Here is a 22,213-nt window from a genome sequence, read left to right on the forward strand (position 1 = left end):
GGCGGGACAGTCCCACTTTTGAGCAATTTGTCTCGCGTCCCGCGGGGTTTTTTAACTCTCCCGATTTTTGGAAGGCTGCTGAACTGCCTTCTGAGGCGCTCCCCTATTCCCGCCCTGTCACAGGGCGGGAAACAGGGGAGCACCCAAGAAGGCAGTGCGGCAGCCTCCCGCGCACACGGCCACAGGAGTGCACTGCCTTTTGGGGCGCTCCCCGGTTTCCCGCCTGAAACAGGGGAGTGCCCAAGAAGGCAGTGCGGCAGCCTCCCGCGCTGCCGCACTCTCTTCTGGGGCGCTCCCGTTTCCCACCCTGTCACAGGGTGGGAAACGGGGGAGCGCCCCAAAAGGCAGTGCGCTCCTGCGGCCGCGCATACGCGCGCTTCCCACGTTAAAAAGGTGGAAATCTGGTCACCTTATCCTAGCGCTGCCGACAGTGTTGCCAAGGCAACATTTTTTTAAAAAAAATCTGCACAGCCAATCAAATCTCTAATGGCCAATCAGAAGCCTTGCTGGGCAAAAGTCCCACCCACTTTCCAAAAACACTTGGCAGACACTAAGAAAGGTGTTGGAGGGCCCCACGGGTGCCATGCTGGGGACCCCTGTTCTGCAGCCTAAATGCTCCGCTAGAAACACGCTTATGATACTCCTGACCACCCAGGCATTTACACATAGGTGGGCTCTAAATCCTCATTGAAGTTCACAATCGGCCGAGGTTTACCAACTGGGTTTGCACAGCAGTGTCCCGAGACGCCGGACTCACTGTCTACCCCTGTGCTACAGCTGCCGCTCGAGGAAGACAGACTGTGGCGGCAACACTCACAACAGTGTCTGTGGCGGCAGCGCACCCCACCCTCAGAGGACGTGGTAGTGCTGCTGCTGCGGCGGGAGTCGAAGTCCGGATAACTACATCCTGTGTATCTTGCAAAATCCTGCGGCTGATGGCGGAATGTCCTGGGACTGCTGGCGCCCAGCAGAGGCGCCCGGTTTTCCGTCAGACGTCGTCTGAACAGCCAGTCGTCCTCATCGCTGCCCGGATGTTTGGACCAGTTCTCAGTTTTGTAACGAAGCTTGCTCTTATACACCGATGATGAGGCGGAGCGGGGCTGACACAAAGAGCATCGTTCAGTAGCATCACCCGCCGCGGCACAAGGACATTCGCTAACTTGGCTGAGACTTCTTTGCATTCCGCTGGTGGTCCTGTCTCTGACACACCGAGCGCCAAGGACTGCACAGCCGGGTAGGCAGGTAGGGATTTTCCTCTCGAGCCTTGTCTCATAAGGACGAAGCCTAGTGAGCCTATTGGCCTGAACCTCTTGCGGCCAACATCCTGTGCTTCTTCCAAACACCGCGCTTTGCTCTGGGTCCCTGGGAGAAGCCCGGCGGCCGGCTTTGGGATCCACGCTCAGCTCTTGCAAGACTTCTTGAAGCGTGTCCCTGCTTACGTAGCTGATCCCCGGCAGCTGCTTCTGAACCCGGGGCTGTCCTGCTCCCACTCTCAGTGAGAAGTGTTCCATGAGTGGTTCTTGGAGGGTATTCCTACCAAGGGGGGCAGCATATTGGAAGAGCTGTTGGTCACGGTCATTGCAACCATGTGAACAACCAGAAATCTTGTTAGCACTGTTTAACAGTCTACACGTATCAGTAATGCCCAGTGGTACGCTGCGTCCACTGGCACACTCTACGTCACCAACAGAGTTGTTTTCATTTGAAGCCCCCGGCATGCACTGTAAATTTGAGGACAAGGGATAATATTGCCACGGATTTTGCCGCTGGCCAAATAAGGGCAGGTCTGTTGGTGCGTCTTCTGGCACCGTAGAAGAGCAAATGGCTGCCAAACGATCTTGAGGACAAGGAGAGGCGGAAGGAAGGCGGAAGGAGTCATCGGCCTCCTGGGTGCCCCCTGCAGCTTCGAGTCTGGTCAGCTTCTCCTTGGTGCTGTCGACTTGTTCCTGTAGGCTCGCGATCGCCGTATCTTTCTGCAGGGAAAAAATGCAAGTGCGCGCAGCCTGGATTAACTCCCCAAGAAATCAATTCCAGTATAATATCACGAACAAGGATTCAAATGGTCTCTGGCCTTTTCTAGCAAAAGATCCTTATAAACCTAGGTGGGCTCAAGAGATGGAGAAGTGCCTTAATAAATGCGGCCTTCCATATAACACCCATATGATCAAACACTGGGATCATTTTAAAAGTGAACTTACCCAAAGAATCAAAGATGTATCACGACAGTCTGATCTGGCAAGATATTCAGATTTTCCTCTATACTATACACAGAAATATATCACTGCCCCTGCTCCTTATTTAACTTATCTGGATAATAAAGATCTGAGGAGAGCTTTTAGTCTTGCAAGAAGTGCACATTTACCTTCTGCTGTCTTAGAAGGGAAATATCAAAAGATACCTTATGCTGCAAGGTTATGTTCTTGCTCTCTGAATTCTGTAGAAACTATACAGCATATGTTATTAAAGTGTCCCCTTTATGAGGAGGCAAGGAAAAAATGCCTGTCACGTCTACTACACAAGATGACATATTGTTCTGATAAAGTTTGTTGGGAAAAACTATTACAAGATAAGAAGGAGAATACTACTAAACGGGTAGCAAAATTCTGTCTATTCATTATGAAAAAGAAAAAATGATCTGAATATGGCATCCCCCTTAGATATTTTTGTTTCGTCTAGTAATTTTATGCTGTTTGGTGCGTCTACAAAGATATGTAGATGGATAGTGCTGGAATACGGGAGAGAGATCTGCATTCTTGTTTTGTTGCAGATATTTTGGAGATTTGTAATATATTTGGTCATTGACTGTAAATAAAGTCTTCTTCTTCTTCTTCTAATCTAGAGGAACTGGGTTGATTCCCCGCTCTGCCGCCTGAGCTGTGGAGGCTTATCTGGGGAATTCAGATTAGCCTGTGCACTCCCACACACACCAGCAGGGTGACCTTGGGCTAGTCACAGTTCTTCTGAGCTCTCTCAGCCCCACCTACCTCACAGGGTGTTTGTTGTGAGGGGGGAAGGGCAAGGAGATTGTCAGCCCCTTTGAGTCTCCTTGCAGGAGAGAAAGGAGAGATATAAATCCTAATCCTCCACCACCACCACCCCACCACCCCCCACCCCACCCCCCACCACGATTTGAATGACCTGGTCTACAGGCGCAGCAGAATGTGCCGGTGGAGTCCTGAACAGATAGAAAAGGCTGTACCGCTTTAAAGTGCAGGATGAGGGGATGTCATTTTTCTAACGCTCCCATGGGAGAGGAGCTCTCTGCAGGCAAGGAAATGGTAAAGCTTTAATTTTGTAATACAACCTTTCATTTTTATCTTTAATCATATCACTAGATCAGCGATGGCGAACCTTTTCAAGACCATGTGCCCAAACTGCAACCCAAAACCCACTTATCTATTGCAAAGTGCCAACACGGCGATTTAACCTGAACACTGAGGTTTTGGTTTAGAAAAAACAAGGCGCGCATTACTTGGGAGTAAGCTTGGTGGTAGTCGGTGGCTTTGCTTTGACGCAATCGTGCAACACTTCAAATGGGTGAATCACGACGCTAGGAGGGTTTAGAACAGTGATGGCGAACCTTTTCGAGACCGAGGGCCCAAACTGCAACCCCAAACCCACTTATTTATCGCAAAGTGCCAACACGGCAATTTAACCTGAATACTGAGGTTTTAGTTTAGAAAAAAACGTTGGCTCTGAGGCGCACATTACTCGGGAGTAAGCTTGGTGAAGCAACCATGCAATGCTTCAAATGGGTGAATCACGACCCTAGGAGGGTTTACTCAGAAGCAAGCCCCATTGCCAGCAACAGAGTTTACTCCCAGGTAAAGGATCGTGCCCAGGCTAGCCTAGATGTGTGTGTGGGGGGTGATTTTCCGCCCACCTCACACGATGAACTCTGTGCATGTGTGCCCACAAAAAGGGCTCTGAATGCCATCTCTGGCACCCGTGCCATAGGTTCGCCACCAGTGGTTTAGAAGCAAGCCCCATTGCCAGCAACCAACCTTACTCCCAGGTAAAGGATTGTGCTTTAGTTCTTGCCGTGAAAATCAGTGGAGTTTAACAGCACTTAACAGGGTTACCTACATGTCGTGCCCAGCAACCCAGGCCAGCCTAGATGTGTGTGTGTGTGGGGGGGGCGATTTTCTCCCCCCCATCCCACATGACAAACTCTGTGCACACGTGCCCACAGAGGGCTCTGAGTGCCACCTCTGGCACCCATGCCATAGGTTCGCCACCACTGCACTAGATCAATATGCCAATCTATCGATAGATTAACATTAAAAAGGGAACTATCAAAGAAAAATCTTGAATATGACACGGATTGCTTGTGCATGAAACTACAAGGCTGGAGACGTCCGAGTTTGTTGATCATATGCAGGGGCAAATCGGGTGTTTGGACTGATCAACTAGTCTTATTCGTTTTTCATTTTTTAGTGTGAGTATTGATTTATCATCTACCATATGGTCTATACTGTATATTTAAAAAATCGAAAGATATGCAGGAGCAGGGAGGCCATGGGCAATAGAAATGACACGGCAGGACAAGAAGCAGGAAGTAGTCAGCAAAAGGGCGGAGTGTGAGGGAGTGGAGGCTAGCTGCAGGCAGAGGGAAAAGGGAAGGAGAAAGTGAAGGAGGAGAAGAAGAAACAGGATTTCTTTTTTGCCTTATTATGTCTAGGAAAAGAAACTGTCCCTCTGATTGTTGTAGGTATCCATCCAACAAGCAAAGCTGGGTACCTTTTTTGACTATAATATTAAAACGAGTCATTGCTTTTCACCTTTAAAAGAAGAAGAAGAAGAAGAGTTTGGATTTATATCCCCCCTTTCTCTCCTGTAGGAGACTCAAAGGGGCTGACAATCTCCTTGCCCTTCCCCCCTCACAACAAACACCCTGTGAGGTAGGTGGGGCTGAGAGAGCTCCGAGAAGCTGTGACTAGCCCAAGGTCACCCAGCTGGCGTGTGTGGGAGTGCACAGGCTAAACTGAATTCCCCAGATAAGCCTCCACAGCTCAGGCGGCAGAGCTGGGAATCAAACCCGGTTCCTCCAGATTAGATACACGAGCTCTTAACCTCCTACGCCACTGCTTCCTCCAAGGAAACTGTATTAAAGGCTAATTGTTCCGTTCGGCTGCTTAGTCATTCCCCTGCTCTGCCTAAACATATTTCCGGGTTGCCCTCTCCTGACCTACTCACTGAGGAAATTTTTTTATTCCTGGAGAAAGACATTCATCAGCTTCTAGCCTCACAGTCTTTTCTAACGGCTGAGACTCTAGGAAGGATACATAATAAAAGCAATGTGTTGTATCAGTCCCTTTCCATCAGGTATTCTCTTTTGTATTCAATCAGAAGTCCAGGAGTAAAAGCCTGTTTGCTATTCCTAAGGAATTTTCTGCTCTCAAAATATCTGAACCAGTTGGCCCTCTTCCAGGTTGGCCTCAGGTGACCCCCTTCTCAAGTTGAAAGCTTGATTCATACCTCTGCTCACAGAAAGCTCCTGAAGCTCAGATCAGCCCTCTACTCCCTTGCATGCCACCCCTCCCACTATCTCCCCTCTCTTGCATGCCACCCCTCCCTCCCCTCCCCTTGCATGGCACCCCTCCCCCTGCTAGGATGGGTGGGCCATGTCCCTCCGAATGGTATCAACTTCTCAAATCAAAAATTTACTCAATAGGTTTATTACTGGATAATCTCTGTAAGCTGACACCTGGAGAGATTTTCCAAACCTTAAAAAGTAGACTTCTAGAACAGGAATATCATATCTTGTTGGGGCAAGCAAATAAATCATGCTCACCCACTCTCTGTCGGAATAATACCGGAACAGGGGCACATAGCCAAATATCTTGAGTTATTAACTGAACCCCAACAGAGATGGATTATCACAAGGGCCAGATCCAATACCTTCCCATCGGCCATTACAAAGGGTCGTTACTTATCCATCCCTCTCCAGGATCGGGTTTGTCCGCACTGTAAAAATCAAGTGGAGACTCTTGCTCACATTATTCTTGACTGTCTGAGAGATATGTGGGCAGTAGGAATTTCTCTCCCAGGCTGGCCCTAGACAAATCTGAAAGTGACTCTGACTGTTCTGTTGTGGAGCTTCTGTTAAACAACACAGATGTCATGCTCTTGGAAAAAGTAGCAAAATTTCTTTCACAAGTGACAAAACTTTCTAAGTAATGTATACTGCTATGTACAGTCTTCCTGTCTGCGCTTTGAATGTACTCTTGATTTGTATTTCAAAAATGTCTGGCAATGCTCTAAAACCTATTTTTAAATGCCAAATAAAGGTGGTGGTGGTGGTGGTGGGCCATGTCCAGATGTCGGGCCCCCCCCCTTATCCCAAATGAATTATTCAAATCAAATCCATCTTGGTGGACAGAGATCCTTGCGCCGCTGTTTTCACAAATAAAAATCTCTGGGACCATCTCAAAATTTTGGAGCCACCCAATTATCGTTCCGGCCCATGCTGCTACTGCCCAATCAGTTTGTTATCATGTCTGAGCAAATTATACTCTTCAAACTTGCTGGCTATGTTAACTGATGGGCTTGGGAGTTGCAGTTCTGACACTCTCCTCCTTTGGTTGTCATCTTGCCCTCAGATCAGAGAATCCCCACAGTTTGTGAAATATGTTAAAGTGTGACTTTCTCTCTCCTTTCTCAGGGAAAGTGAAGGAGATCCATGCGCAGGCGTTCTTCAGGTTTTCTTGTTTCTCCCCACCTTTCCCTGGCCACCCCACAGCAGTTCTTCATACACTTTGGGCCTCCATTGCACAATGATTAGAAGGACTGTTAAAAATGCTGAAGGTCTGTGATAGCCCCAGTGAAATTGACGTGTAATTGACACAGTCTAGTGGAGTAGTGCCAGACCAAAGATGGCGATGATGATAGGAGAACATTTGTACCCGCCAGGCTGAAGACTAAAAAATTACAAGGAATTTTATAGCATCCTAGCAGTGTTGAAAAACTATTTCAAAGCAATTTTTGTACAATACAGGTACATAGGAACACAGTAATTATTTTTTTTCTTTTTTAACAATAACAGCAACAGCTAGCCAGAATCTAGGTAATTACTGGCCTCGTGAAACCTTCAAGGCTGTTAAGCAAAGAACAGGGATTTTTTTTCTCAATGCTCTAACATATAATCACGTTGGGGTCGCGCTCTGCAAAATTGTTTTTTTCTTTTGCCTCTTGCCTCACCCTTGAGCGCGACCCCAATGTGGAGAAAAGTGGATGAAAAATCCTGGAATGCTGTTGCTTTCTGTGAGATGCCATCAGCTGTTATTCTCAGTTGAAAAGCCAAGTAGAACTTTTCCCAAAAAGTGCAGGAAAAGAAACTGAGAAGCTACATTCCACCAGAGCTTCAGAACCAATGAGAGGCCAGGAGCTGGGAGGAGGGGAAGAGTTGATTGGTTGCTGTCTGTCTTTGTAAATAGTTTAAATACTGGAACTGAGGACAAGAATCCTCAGTTCCAGCACCCTGTATTTAGGGCGACATAAATCAATAAAGTTCTTTTTCTAAAGTTAGCTTTGTCTGAGTGTGTTCAGCCTTACAGAGTGTTTTGGATTTATAGTCCACTTTTCTCAAACATTAGGAGTCTCGAAGCGGCTTACAAACTCCTTCCCTTTCTCTCCCTGCAATAGACACCTTGTGAGGCTGGTGGGGCTTGAGAGAGTTCAGAGAAAACTGTAACAGGCCCAAGATTGGGCTTCTTGAGTAGGAGCAGAGAAACAAATTCAGCTCACCAGATAAGCTCATGCGGAGGAGTGGGGAATCAAACCTGGTTCTGCACATCAGAGTCCACCTACTCTTAACCACTACACCACGCTGGCTCTCAAAACTGAGGAGTGGAAAATGTGTGAGAACCAAGCATCCACTCACTGTGAAGGAGACCGATGATGATGAAGATGATGAAGATGAAGGAGGAGAAGGAAGGAGGAGGAGCAAGAACAGGAGGAGGAAGTTTGGATATACCGTTTATACTCGCGTATAAGCCGAGTTTTTCAGCCCTGTTTTAAGGCTGAAAAATGCCCCCTCGGCTTATAAACGAGTCCTGCTTACCAGACGGCTCTTCAGGCCTCTGCCCAGGCTGGGGGCACGTGGCCGGAACCACCTCCCTGCGGCTGCAGCAGCCGCTTGTTGCTCCCTCCACCTCCCGCTGGGTTTCAGGAAGCCCAGGCAGCCTGAGGTGGAGGGAGCTCCTTATTTGGGCAATGACATCAGGGGGAGTCACTGCCCAAATAAGGAGCTCCCTCCACCTCCCCACAGGCTGGGCTTCCTCAAACCCAGCTGGGAGGTGGAGGGAGCTCCTTATTTGGGCAATGACTCCCCCTGATGTCACTGCCCAAATAAGGAGTTCCCTCTGCCTGCGGGCTGGCTGGGCTTCCTCAAACCCAGCAAAGGGAGCTCCTTATTTGGGCAATGACATCAGGGGGAGTCACTGCCCAAATAAGGAGCTCCCTCTGCCTCCCGGCTTCCCACCTTCGGCTTATACCCAAGTCAATACGCGTCCCCAGGTTTTGCTAGTAAAATTAGGTGCCTCGGCTTATACACGAGTCGGCTTATACACGAGTTTATATGGTATATCCCCCCTTTCTCTCCTGTAGGAGATTCAAGGGGGCTTTCAAATTCCTTTCCCTTCCCTCCTCACAACAAACACCCTGTGAGGTGGGTGGGGCTGAGAGACCTCCGAAGAGCTGTGACTAGCCCAAGATCATCCAGCTGGTGTGTGTTGGAGTGCACAAGCTAATCTAGTTCCCCAGGTAAGCCTTCACAGCTCAAGTGGCAGAGCAGGGAATTAAATCTGGTTCTCCAGATTAGAGTGCACCTGCTCTTAACGACTACGCCACTGCTGCTCCTTGTGCGTGTACATCGTTTACTGAAGTATCTCTTTGCAACTTCAAATGCGTGGAAGTAGGAAAAAAACAGCACTGATTTTCTAGAGGGCAGAGGGCCTGATTGTTCCATCGGCCGGGTTTCCAAACCTCTAAGTGGGAGCTGGAGTTTTCCCAGATTTACAGCTTTGTGAGACTATATGGAATCACATCTCTGTTGGGCTGCCCCCCAAACACATACACACACACACATCTCCAGCAATTTCCCAACTCGGCCTCGGCAGCCTTATTAAGTGGCTCTTAAATTCCTTCTCACCTCGGCCAGAAGCTGTATCAGGGCGTGCTTCTCCCCAAGCAGCTGACAGATCTCCTCTTCACTGTACACCGTGGAGTGAACGTTCTTGCTGGAGCTGGTGAAGTATTTGGCCACCTGGCTGAGGTTTTCATTCTGGTTCTCAAAAGCTTTCCATTGTCGGACCTGCGGAAAACAGACCTGCACTATCGTTCCAGGCAGTGGTGGGATCCAAACATTTTAGTAACAGGTTCCCATGGTGGTGGGATTCAAACTGTGGCGTAGCGGCAATGGGGCTGGGCGGGGCACAAAGGGGGCATGGCCGGGCATCCCGGGGGCGGGGCATTAATAATTTCTCTGTTACTGTAAAAAACTCTTACTGTAAAAAAAAAGTTCCTAATTTCCAGCTGGTATCTTTCTGTCCATAATTTAAACTCGTTATAGCAAGTCCTATCGTCTACTGCCAACAGAAACAACTACTTCTCCTCTCATTGACTGCCTGTCAAATACTTAAGACTTTCAAATACTTAATTTTGTTTCTAGAAATCAAAAGATGGATACTTTCCTTAAACAAGGAACTTTACCCTATTTCTAAAACATGTTTTTGAAACAGCCCAACAGGAAGAATTATCCCGTTTTCTACCTTCGCTAACCAGCCACATAGGAAACAACAGGACTTTATGATTTTTGGACCTAATGGAATTTCTAACGGAAAAGCGGACCCAATTAGTAATCCCCTCTCGGCCCACACAAATAATTAGTAACCCACTCTCGGGAACTGGTGAGAACCTGCTGGATCCCATCTCTCGTTCCAGGCAAGGAGGTGTTTTAGGGGAACAGAAAAATGAAAAAGGAAGGAAAGGGCTGGCAAGACCCAGACAGAAATATGCAAAAAGGAAAGCTGCACATTCTCCTTTCTCTGTCTGCGTAACTCAGAGGTGTCCAACTCTGGCACTTCAGATGTTCATGGACTACAATTCCCATCAGCCTCCTGCTGGGAGGGCCAATTGGCCATGCCAGCAGGGGCTGATGGGAATTGTAGTCCAAGAACATCTGAAGCGCCAGAGTTGGACACCCCAGCGTAATTGAACCAAGGCTGTAAAGTGTTTTCATATGTGGGTCTTCAAGGGAGCCTCTTTCTCACTGTGAAGTTTCCCGGTCACCAACATGGCGAGCCATTTGTAGTGCCAATGAGCATTCTGGCGTTTGTATGTGTTTCATCGATTACTGAGTTCTACTTGGCTTTTCAACTGAGAACAACAGCTGATGGCATCTCACAGAAAGCATTCCAGGATTTTTCATCCGCTTTTTCTCCACCTAAGGAAATTCAAAGTGGCTTACAATTGCCTTCCCTTCCTCTCCCCACAATGAGCTGAGAAAGTTGCAAGAGAACTGTCCCCAGCAAGGTTTATGTGGCGGAGTGGAAAACTGAACCCAGTTCGCCAGATTACAGTCCACCGCTCGTGTGGAGGAGTTGGGAATCAAACCCAGTTCTCCAGATTAGGAGGCGGCTGGGACTTACCGCGGCCGCCATTCGCCGCCAGGGGAAGGGGCATCATGCTCCTCCGCCTCTTGCTGCCTGGGCGGGGGCGGGCCCGTCCCCTGGAGATGAGGCCAGCGTGGCCTCGCTTGCTGATTGATGGCCATGTTTCATTACCACAAAATAAAGTGTCTGTGTTTATTTTAATAAGGTGTGTGTCGTTACCATGACTACCTATCCCTCCCTCTGGAGGCAAGAGTCTGCAGTTCTTAACCACTGGCTGTCAATTGACACTGTCCCCATCCTCCACCAGGATACAGTTCATGTGTGGCTGCCAGGAAGCCACTTCATTATGCTGGCAGAGGCTGATGGGAATCGCAGTCCGTGAACTTCTGGAGGGCCAGAGTAGGACACCCCTGACTTAAGAAGAAGAAGAAGAAGAAGAGTTTGGATTTATATCCCCCCTTCCTCTCCTGCAGGAGACTCAAAGGGGCTGACAATCTCCTTGCCCTTCCCCCTCACAACAAACACTCTGGGAGGTAGGTGGGGCTGAGAGAGCTCCAAGAAGCTGTGACTAGCCCAAGGTCACCCAGCTGGCATGTGTGGGAGTGCACAGGCTAATCTGAATTCCCCAGATAAGCCTCCACAGCTCAGGCGGCAGAGCTGGGAATCAAACCCGGTTCCTCCAGATTAGATACACGAGCTCTTAACCTCCTACGCCACTGCTGCTTTGCTAGGTCTTTGCATGACCCTGAAAGTATCAGAGGACACCAGTGACCTCACAAGCATATGCCAAGGCTACAGTTCTGTTGAATTTGATGCATATATGGCAGGGGTGTCCAACACACGGCCCGGGTGTCAGATATGGCCCGTTGAGAGGCTTATCCAGCCTGCGAGTCAGCTGAGGCTCCCCCACCCCCACTCAGTGTGCAATTGCCAGTCCAAGCATCCACCCCCTGCCTTCCTTCCAATCCAACCCGCAACCCACACACACCCCAGTGCCAATCTCAGCTGGCAAGTCTGCTGTGGACTTGCCTGCTGAAGCAGCCCCCGTTCCCCAGAGCCTGGCCCCGCCAAGTCATATTTATGTCACATCCATCCCTTATAAGTCTGCCGCCTCCGATGCACGGTGTGGGTCGGACATCTTTCCACCCCAATTTGCCCCACTCTGTACCTGCGGAGTGAAGATCAAGCAGTTTAATGTGGTCGTGCAGACGAAGATCCCGCCCGAGGTCACTCCAAAGGCCAGGTTGTGCCACGAATGGAAAAAACGATTCACCACCAGGGCAATTTGGGCAGTCAGAAACATAACCGTGATGCCGACGACGAGGGTCAGGGACTGATTGACCGGAGGGCAGCTGACATCGTAGGTCAGGCCGGCAAGATACGCCCCGTACATCAAGAGGATGCCCTAGGGTCCAAGAAAAGAGATGCCATGCAACACTCAACAGTAAATCTCACTTAGTTGTGGTGGGTTTTCCGGGCTGTGTGGCCGTGGTCTGGTGGATCTCGTTCCTAACGTTTCACAACATGTTTTCACAACATGGCAGCCAGAAGTCGTTGTGAGAGGGTGAATGTTGACATACATCGTAGTAAAAGCAAGAACTGAAAACATTTAACAAATATTTTCAGGGATTTGTGCAGAAACAGCCTGTCATTTGTTAACATCTCAGACCGGTTTCACTTTACTTTTTATATGATATTGTTCTGAAGAGTGAAACGACGAGTGGCATACCTTAAATCCCAGGAAGAGAATGAGCCAGAGATCAGAAAACAGAGACATACAGAAGTGCCCTCGATGCGCCACGCAGGTGAGGCCCTTTTCCGTCACCTAGCGGAGAACGGAAACATAGAACTGAAGTCGCCTGCACTTCTCTGCAATGCCCAGTTGGTTCCCATTTCCAAATCCCTGCCATACGGCCGTGCTTGAAATCTGCACTGGCATGAACACAACACACCACTCGCGCCCCTGTTTTCCTTAAAGCAGTGATGGCGAACCTATGGCACGGGTGGCCCACAGCCCTTTCTGTGGGCACGCACAAACAGAGTTCATCATGTCGGGGGGAAATCCCCCCCACACACATCTAGGCCGCTGGGCTTGATTATTAGCATTAAACCTAAGACCTAGTTTTGGGGAAGCAGTGTAGGTAACCCTGTTAAGTGCTGTTAAACCCCACTGATTTTCATGCAAAGAACTAAATCGCGATCCTTTACCTGGGAGTAAGCTCGGTTGCTGACAGTGGGGCTTGCTTCTGAGTAAACCCTCCTAGGGTCCTGATTTACATGTTCGAAGAGTTGCATGGTTGCTTCAAAGCAAAGCCACCTTCTACCACCAAGTTTACTCCTGAGTAACGCACGCCTCAGAGTCAACCATTTTTTCTAAACGAAAACCTCAGTATTCAGGTGAAATTGCCGTGTTGGCACTTTGCGATAAATAAGTGGGTTTGGGGTTGCAGTTTGGGCCCTCGGTCTCGAAAAGGTTCGCCACCACTGCCTTAAAGGTCTCAATTAAGCATCCTCCTCGTGGAGTGTTTCCCATCTCAGCCTTTTCTCCGCTTCTTACCTTCAGCTCAGCATTAAGGCTCGGTGTACACTGGACCGGATCTGACAAGATCCACACGGAAAGCAGGACAACGTCGGCCCCCACTAACGCCCCCACCATAACCAGCAGCTGCAGGTCTTTGATAATCTGCAGGACAGATGGAAACATCATGACGTTATAAGCTCCAAGGCGGATCTCTTCAGCGCAAATCAAGTCATTCCCCAAATGAAGAAGAAGAAGAGTTGGATGTATATTCCCCCCTTTCCCTCCTATAGGAGACTCAAAGGGGCTTACAAACTCCTTTCCCTTCCCCCCTCATAACAAACACCCTGTGAGGTAGGTGGGGCTGAGAGAGCTCCGAAGAACTGTGACTAGCCCAAAGTCCCCCAGCTGGCGTGTGTTGGAGTGCACAAGATAATCTAAATTCCCCAGATAAGCCTCCATACCCTGTTTCCCCGAATATAAGACATCCCTGGAAAATAAGACGTAGTAGAGGTTTTGCTGAAGTGCGAGATATAAGGCATCCCCCAAAAGAAAGACGTAGCAAAGTTTTTGTTTGGAAGCATGCCCGACGAACAGAACACAGAAATATAAGACATCCCCTGAAAATAAGACATAGCGCATCTTTGGGAGCAAAAATTAATATAAGACACTGTCTTATTTTCGGGGAAACACGGTAGCTCAAGTGGCAGAGTGGTGAATCAAACGCGGTTCCTCCAGATTAGAGTGCACCTGCTCTTAACCACTACGCCACTGCTGCTCGTGAAATGACACACTCACAAGGGTCAAGCTAAAAGGGATCTGTGGGTATGATGGGCATGGGAAGGGGACGGGGTTCACCTATGGGTCCCATTTTCAGAAGTGACAGCTTTTGAAGGAACAGGTGGGGAAGACTATAAAAACACGTCATTCCCTAAACACTCAATTGTGTCTATTTGGAAACAGGTAAGAACTTGCAGAGAACTGATTTATTGGATGTGTTTTTATCCCTCCCTTTCTCCAAAGAGTTCAGACCCAGATGACTGAGTCTGCCCAGAGCCGTAGCGAGGGGGAACTGCGCCCAGGGCATATGTGGGCCCTACACCCCTGCCATGCCCCCCGGCACGCGGCTGGGGCAAGATGCCCACCCCATCCCCCTGGCAGCTACACGTCTGGTCTGCCCCGCTCTTTATCCCTTATATCCGCAGTCAGTAACACCTTCTCGCCTCCCCATCACCCATTTCCAAACTTCCCCAATCGTTTTTCTGTAATAAAAAGGCGGATAGGAAAAACTGCTATTTATGACAGCAACTAACATTTTTGTTTTTATTCACTTAAAAAAAAAATATCTGCCATTCACTATTCCCGGACCCCTCCTGATCGGGTAACTAGCAAAGAACACTTCTGGCTTTGGGAGCTCCATCTGCCCAGCTTCATTCACCTTCTGTAACACCACAAATGGTTTGTTTACACCTTCGGGGATCTGGAAAGCTCTTGCTGATCTGGGGATGCTGCCTCAAATTGAACATACACACCCCATTACACACACAATACTTCCTCATTCTGTCTTTCAAGTCAGGCTGGGCTAAATGTGCTTTTACTAAACCAGGGGTCTGCAACCTGCGGCTCTCCAGATGTTCATGGACTTGGCCATGCTGACAGGGGCTGATGGAATTTGTGGTCCATGAACATCTGGAGAGCCGCAGGTTGCAGACCCCTGTACTAAACCAAGACCCCAACCTCTCATCCATCCTCCAGATCTGACCGAATAGAGGCCAGAAAGACCCACATTGGCCATTCCTTCCTGGGGGGGCTCTTTGGCTCATTTTCAACTATCTCTCCTTACCGCCCCCCTCTCCTTATGACACTTCAGAGACCTGTACCTCAGGATAACAGCCTAGTTATCCATGAAAAACAAACAACAGCCCCGGAAGCCCATGAAAGGCAAATCAATAAATGTTGGTGGGGCGACTTCTATGAGGAAATGGAAGATAATCTTATGGTGGTTTTTGCACTGAGGCAATAGCCAGATGTCTCAATTATTCCCCCCCCCCCCCCCGTTCTCTGGTTGAGGATCTCTTACACAATGTTTCCTCCGTAGCAGTAGCTATGCTATCTCTAATCTTTTTTTACTAAGTTTGCAAGCTAAGCGAAGAGTTCAAGAACTTTCCAGCGGTCAGTGAACTTTGCTTTCATCTTGGACGGTTGAAACAGTTGCAGAAAAGTTAGATTAATTGCTTGTTAACAGAGGTTAAGAGTTGAGATTGCCTTCCTTATCTTTCTATATCTGATGTACCTCAAATGCTCCTACTGGCTTATTTGCATTTATGTTGTCTATCGTACATGTAGTTATGAACTAATCATTTATCTAGACAGTAACCACAATTACGATCGAACAGATTTAGAGAACCAGCAAATTGATATTTTCCCTATAAATATGTACTCCTGTGACAAGTAAATCAAATAAATATGCACTCCTGTGACAAGCAAACTCCTGTGACAAGAAACCCTCTGGCTGTAAGTCTTAGAAGACGATTAGGTAAGATAACTTCCTCTTTTGACAATCCCTAAAAGAAACAAGGCGAAACACAGTTTCCTTTTAAAACTATTACTTTCTATAACTCGATTAAGCAATGCGAAGAACTTTGATCATTTCAACATTTACCTTCACTGTAATTCTAGGACTAACATTTTCATGCCCGCATTTTTTGTCTTGCTCAATGAAAAGAACATTTTCTTATCTTATTAACAGATAAAAAAGTTTCTACCGGTGTTCTGTCTGGCTTGCTGGTTAACAGTTCAAAGAACCAAACGCTCTCCCTTTAGTCTTCTTGTATTATCAAAAATAAAGTTTGTTAATCACCCATTAATTGATAAATCCTGGAGAACTCTGGTAAGAGACAGTTTTGCACAGGCAAAGCCGTTAAAAGTGTTTCGTTCAGGTCTTCTAATTGGACGTGGAATGGAATCTCTCATTACATTCCAGAAAGAAAACTAGCACATCTGTGAGAATGGAGACAGCTAGCAAATTATCTTGCAAATATATATTAGAACCGATAAGCTTGGAGGAGTAGAGGATAAGAGAGAAACTGCAGAGAAAGTATAGAAAAAATGTTTAATATCACAGCGGCCAGTTTTTTCACTGATTGTTGGCTTTTTGTTACAATTTATTATTGTTGTTGTTGTTGTTGTTGTTGTTGTTAATTCAATTTAATAGACCGCACTACCCCCGAAGGGCTCAGGGCAGTTCACAAATTTGAGCCTCACCCAGAGGCCTAGGACAATGTGATGTATCGGCGTAGTTTTTGTGTGACTCCCAGCAGGGCTGCCTTCTGAATTTGACAGATGGTAATTTTGTCGATTTGAAGATGTTTCAAGTTCTGCCCTAGTTTTGGGATGCCGATTACCACTGGGATGACCTCAGCTGGTTTGGACCATAGATGCTGAAGCTCGATTCTCAAATCGTGGTATTTAGTGACCTCATGTTCTTTTTCAGTGACCTTGCTATCACCAGGTACTGCTATGTTGATGATGGTCACTTTCTTGTCCTCGATCACTGTAATGTCTGATGTATTGTGTACCAACACTTTGTCCATTTGGATTCGAAAGTCCTACAAGATCTTGACTTTCTCACTTTCTGAGACTTTCTCTGAACAATGTTCCCACCAGTTTTTAGCTGTCCTTAATGTTGTAAGTCTTGCGTAAATTCCAGTGGATCATTTTGGCCACTGAGTTGCGCCTCTGTTTGCTATTGTTGTTATTATTGGACTGTATAAGAAACATCTGATCTTGGGAAAATAATCTCCTTTCAGTTATTAAACTTGCGGCAAGCAGGACAAGTTGTGAAAGGCATATTTTTTGACAGTTTGGTGGGAAGTCCTTGTGTGTAACAAATGAATCTGAATTTGTGTATATCAGGGGTCAGCAACCTTTACCACCCAAAGAGCCATTTGGACCCGCTTTCCACGGCCCCGAAGATCTACTGAGCCGGAGAGGCGGCTCCGCACGGAGCTGCCTCCAGTTTGGCCCCTCCACTCACCTTTCTTGGAGGGACACACCCATGCTACCCTCTGACCTCCAGGCCACACGGAGCCGCAGTATAAGGCTGAAAGAGCCGCATGCGGCTCCGGAGCCACGGGTTGCAGACCCCTGGTGTATATGATGCTGTATTTTGAGTTTTGATAAGCTGTTGATTGGCTGTGATTGTAAGTTATTGAGTGACTGTGGTTGCAATCTTTATTTTTAAGAACAGTAAAATCATTTTTAAAAAACCCCCAAACCTCCCTCCCTGACATGTTTGTTTTCTACATAAAGTGATTTTTTTAAACACAAGGAAGTGTTTCAGCGTATGAGCTGCAATCAACATAAAGTGGGATAGCCCTGTTGTGTGTATCTACTGCTTCAGAGAACACTACTCAAGGAAGGCTGGAACCCAGGAAGAAAAGGAGAGCATTTTAGAGCTGCCATACTAATTTATTTATTTAATCTCACAGGTGGAAGGTACCATGAGGGTCATCCAGTCCAACCCCCTTCCAACACAGGAACTACAATTATGATATTTCCGACAAGTAGGCATCCGATCGATACTTAAACCCCTCCAACAATGAAGAATCCACTGCCTCACAAGAGAGACCGATCCAGTGTCAACCACATCTCACCATTAGAAAGTTCTTCCTCATATTTAGATGAAACCTTCTTCGGGGTGTTGTGTGGTTTCCAGGCTGTATGGCCGTGTTCTGGTAGCCTTTTCTCCTGACGTTTCGCCTGCATCTGTGGCTGGCTTCTTTAGACGATCCTCTGAAGATGCCAGCCACAGATGCAGGCAAAACGTCAGGAGAAAATGCTACTAGAACACGGCCACACAGCCCGGAAACCACGCAAACCCCCCCCCCCCCGATGATTCCGGCCGCGAAAGCCTTCGACAATACATGAAACCTTCTTTGCTAAGTTAGAAAAAAGTTCCTACTTCTCTTTCCATGACCAGCCCTTCAGAGCTGTTTCTTTCCCACCAACAGGTCAAAAGAAGCAAGACACAAAAGGCATTGCTATGGATAGAGAAATTGGTGAAAAACAAAGTGGAATTAAGAAATGATCTATTATTTATGGGAATAATTGATGGTGAAAAAAATAGATATATCTTTGTATCTTCGAGACCGCATCACCCCATACGTCCCTGCACGGCCTCTCCGTTCAGCAGAGGCCAACTTACTGGTGGTCCCTGGCCCCTTGATGATATGGCTGGCCTCCACGCTCTTCCACCAGCTGTACGGGCCCTGCGGGATCTTACTGAATTCCGCAGGGCCTGTAAGACGGAATTGTTCCGCCGGGCCTTTGGAGGAACCAGCCGTTGATGGTGCCCCCCCCCCCCGGCCTTTTACATCTGTGCCTTCTGCCATCTTGGGGTTTACCGTTCCTCCCTCCTGAAAGAGGATTTAAAAATGGAGCTTCCGGACGCCATTTTTGCTTATAACCTGTTGTTATGTTTAGTTTTATTTTTATCGCTGCTTTTAATGGTTTTAGTTGTTTTATTCTATATATAATGGTTTTTTGTATACCGCACAGAGCCCTTCGGGGATGGGGCGGTATAAAAATCGAAAGAATGAATGAATAAATAAATAAATAAATAAATAAATAAATAAATAAATAAATAAATAAATATAGAAATATAGAAATATGTATGAAACGTTGATTAGAGCAATACATGCAGTGATAGCATTTGGATGGAAAGATAAGAAAAAATGGACGATTCAGAAATGGTTGGAACATATATGGGAACAAGTGACATTAGACATTTTTGAAATATTATCAAAGAATAAAACATGGCAAGAAAAACAGAATGAAATAATGAAGATACGGACAAGTTATAAGAATCGGATGAAGGAGACAGGAGTCAAAGAAGACGTATGGATAAGAAGACAACAACGAATGAACTTACTGCTGTTTGGTTAAAGGAAAGTAAAACATAATATTAGGGGAGGGTGGGAGGGAAAAAAGGGAAAATGTGTTGTTTGGAAATTATATCAGAAAGATGTAAATAGAATGATTATTTCAAACTATACAATAAAAAATATTTTTTAAAAAAGAAAGAAGCAAGACACAGTCTGACCGTTGCTCCGTTTTGGAGAACGGAATGGGCACGACAGCAACTCACCACTCTCTTGTCCGGCACCCGTTGCGTGAACACTTTATACAACCGCCAGCTTTTCCCCAGGATGGGACCAAAAGCGAGGGAACTCCCGACAAACAGCAAGCAGACCCTCACCTGTAAACAGGAAGAAGGAAGAGGACTGAGAAAAGGGCCCATATTGTATTGTTTCTGCTTGTTCCGAGGGCCACCCCTAACTTTAAAGGGCAACTAAGCCGCTTCAGCTCTGAAAAAATCCACACTTCAGTGTCTATGTCAAATAAATTTACCATGCATATGTTAAATAAATATACCATGAGGTTGCTCCTCCCTCCCCCCCCCAAAAAAATTAAAAGAACAGGTGCCCAGGGGTTTTAAAAGGTTGGAGGACCCCTCCTATAAGGTACCTTGGGGAATCCAGTATGTTGCCAGAAGAGCCTGAAATCCTTTCACTAAGGTTCATTCCGCACATGCAGAATAATGCACTTTCAAACTGCTTTCAGTGCTCTTTGAAGCTGTGCGGAATGGCAAAATCCACTTGCAAACAGTTGTGAAAGTGGTTTGAAAATGCATTATTTTGCATGTGCAGAAGGGGCCTGTTAGAAAAAGCCTCCTTGTTTGGGAAGGTGGACAGGGATCTACTGAGCCCCGCAAGTTCTCACATGCCACATTTGGCCTGTTGAGTTAAATTGGTAATAAAATAAAACTGACAAGCTTTGGCTGCCTATTACTTTCCAGTGTCCAACAAGGGCCAATTCTGAATTCCCTCCTTACCTGCCTTGCTGTGTTTCTTCTGGATTTGCTGAATATGTAAAAAATATGTATGGTATATTTATTTAAAGTATGTGAGTGCAGCAGTAAAATCTATGAGACAAACTACAAAAACTGTTGCACTCTGGCTGTCACAACAGAACAAAATCACGTTTCAATATTCATGAACACATATTGTCTTAATCATCATATATAGCTTGTTACTCATAATCACAGTGTTACATATGCTAAATGCATGTAGTTCATTTTCACAATTACATACGCATCAAAAAAGAAACTTCTATCAACTTTATATATGGAATTCAATATAACAAATGAATCTTCGACGTTCAATAAGTAAGTGTCCAATCAGTGAATCCCAAATCCTCCATGTTTTTATAGATAAGTATTTAAGTCATACTTTTACATATATCCAATTACATAAACATCCATACAAGTAAGTGTCCAACCAATAGCTTTTTTTCTTCTTAAAGCGAAATCTTCAATATCCACATTTGACTTACCTATATGGATGTATGAAATTTGACTGATGAATTAGTATGAACTGAATACTTACCAGTGTGGATATTGAAGATTTCGCTTTAAGAAGAAAAAAAGCTTGTTCTTTCAATGGACTATGAATGAGTAGAAACGGACTATGTTTCAACAGTATTTATTGGACATTTCATATGATTTCTGTTCATTGATTGCTGACTAGTATTTGAGTAATAGCTATTACAGTTCATCAATTTAATACGCTTCCTTGTGCTGTGGCAAGTTATTGTTGGGGTTTGGCTAACCCGGTTCCTGTTTCTCTTCCATTTTGCTATCTTGCCCTTTTTCCCCAAAAATTTTAGTAACAGGTTCCCATGGTGGTGGGATTCAAACAGTGGTGTAGTGCCAATGGGGCCGGGTGGGGTACAACGGGGGCGTGGCCGGGCATTCAGGGGCGGGGCATTAATAATTTCTCTGTTACTGTAAAAAACTCTTACTGTAAAAAAAAAGTTCCTAATTTCCAGCTGGTATCAATCTTTCTGTCCATAATTTAAACTAATTATAGCAAGTCCTATCGTCTACTGCCAACAGAAACAACTACTTCTCCCCTAATTGGCTGCCTGTCAAATACTTAATACTTTCAAATACTTAATTTTGTTTCTAGAAATCAAAAGAAGGATACTTTCCTTAAACAAGGAACTTGACCCTATTTCTAAAACGTGTTTTTAAAACAGCCCAACAGGGAGAATTATCCCGTTTTCTACCTTCGCTAACCAGCCACATAGGAAACAAGAGGACTTGATGATTTTTGGACCTAATGGAATGTCTAATGGAAAAGCAGACCCAATTAGTAGCCCCCTCTCGGCACACACAAATAATTAGTAACCCACTCTCGGGAACTGGTGAGAACCTGCTGGATCCCACCTCTGCTACAAATCCCATCAGCCAATTGGCCATGCTGGCAGAGGCTGATGGGAATTGTAGTCCATGAAGATCTGGAGAGCTGCAGGTTGCAGACCCCTGCTCTATAAGAATGCCTGGAGGGACTGTGTCTCAGTGGAACAGCCTTTGCTTGGCATTCTGGAGGCCCCAGGTTCAATCCCCGGCACCCCCCTTACAAAGGATGCTGGGATCTCCAGTTAAAAGGATCAGGCAGTAGGAGATGAAAGAGACACCTGGACAGTTGCTGTCAATCAGCAGTAAAAAAACAATGACCTTAATGGACCAAAAGTCTGATTCACCAGAATGCCACTTCATAGGTGTATTCATGTGTATGCATATGTGACCCTGCAGCACTAACAGGTATGGAAGGATGACATGGCTGCACACACCAAACGTGTTCAAGCAGCCTTCTGGATCTCAGTGAATGTGAATGAATTGTGTCCACAGCATCATCGGTTCAGTCTCTTCTCCTCCCGGTTCGCTTCCACCCACCTGAATAAGCATCTCCGTGGATGGCCTGGATAACGGGGTTTGCTTCTCGATCCCGAAAAGGTAAGCGCTACCGTAAGTCAAGCTGCTGCCCAGCAAGGTCACCACATTCAGGTTGGGACTGGACATCTTCACAATCCTTCGGCAGGCACAACGACAGGTAAGAAAATGCAGAGAAAAAGAGTTACTAAAAAGGAATCAGGTCTGCAAATCCATTTGCGACGCCACAGCCGAGGAGGAGGAGGAGGAGGAAGAGGAGGAGGAGGAGGAGGAAGAAGAAGAAGA

General features: G+C 46.5%; 1 protein-coding gene across 1 annotated transcript in view; it reads right to left on the bottom strand.

Moving 5' to 3' along the window:
* Positions 1–379: 379 nt before the first annotated feature.
* The window catches only part of GPR156 (G protein-coupled receptor 156), a 32,565-nt gene continuing 10,731 nt past the window's right edge, over positions 380–22,213 (bottom strand). The window contains exons 6-12 of the mRNA XM_048504448.1: positions 21,932–22,067; positions 19,280–19,390; positions 13,171–13,296; positions 12,343–12,438; positions 11,782–12,018; positions 9,152–9,313; positions 380–1,973 (exon numbers count right to left, since the gene is read on the bottom strand). Of these exons, the coding sequence (XP_048360405.1) occupies positions 660–1,973; positions 9,152–9,313; positions 11,782–12,018; positions 12,343–12,438; positions 13,171–13,296; positions 19,280–19,390; positions 21,932–22,067 (2,182 nt within the window). The 3' untranslated portion in view covers positions 380–659. The remainder of the gene's footprint in view (positions 1,974–9,151; positions 9,314–11,781; positions 12,019–12,342; positions 12,439–13,170; positions 13,297–19,279; positions 19,391–21,931; positions 22,068–22,213) is intronic.

The sequence above is a fragment of the Sphaerodactylus townsendi genome, linkage group LG07, assembly GCF_021028975.2.
Source record: "Sphaerodactylus townsendi isolate TG3544 linkage group LG07, MPM_Stown_v2.3, whole genome shotgun sequence".
Lineage (NCBI taxonomy): Eukaryota > Metazoa > Chordata > Lepidosauria > Squamata > Sphaerodactylidae > Sphaerodactylus > Sphaerodactylus townsendi.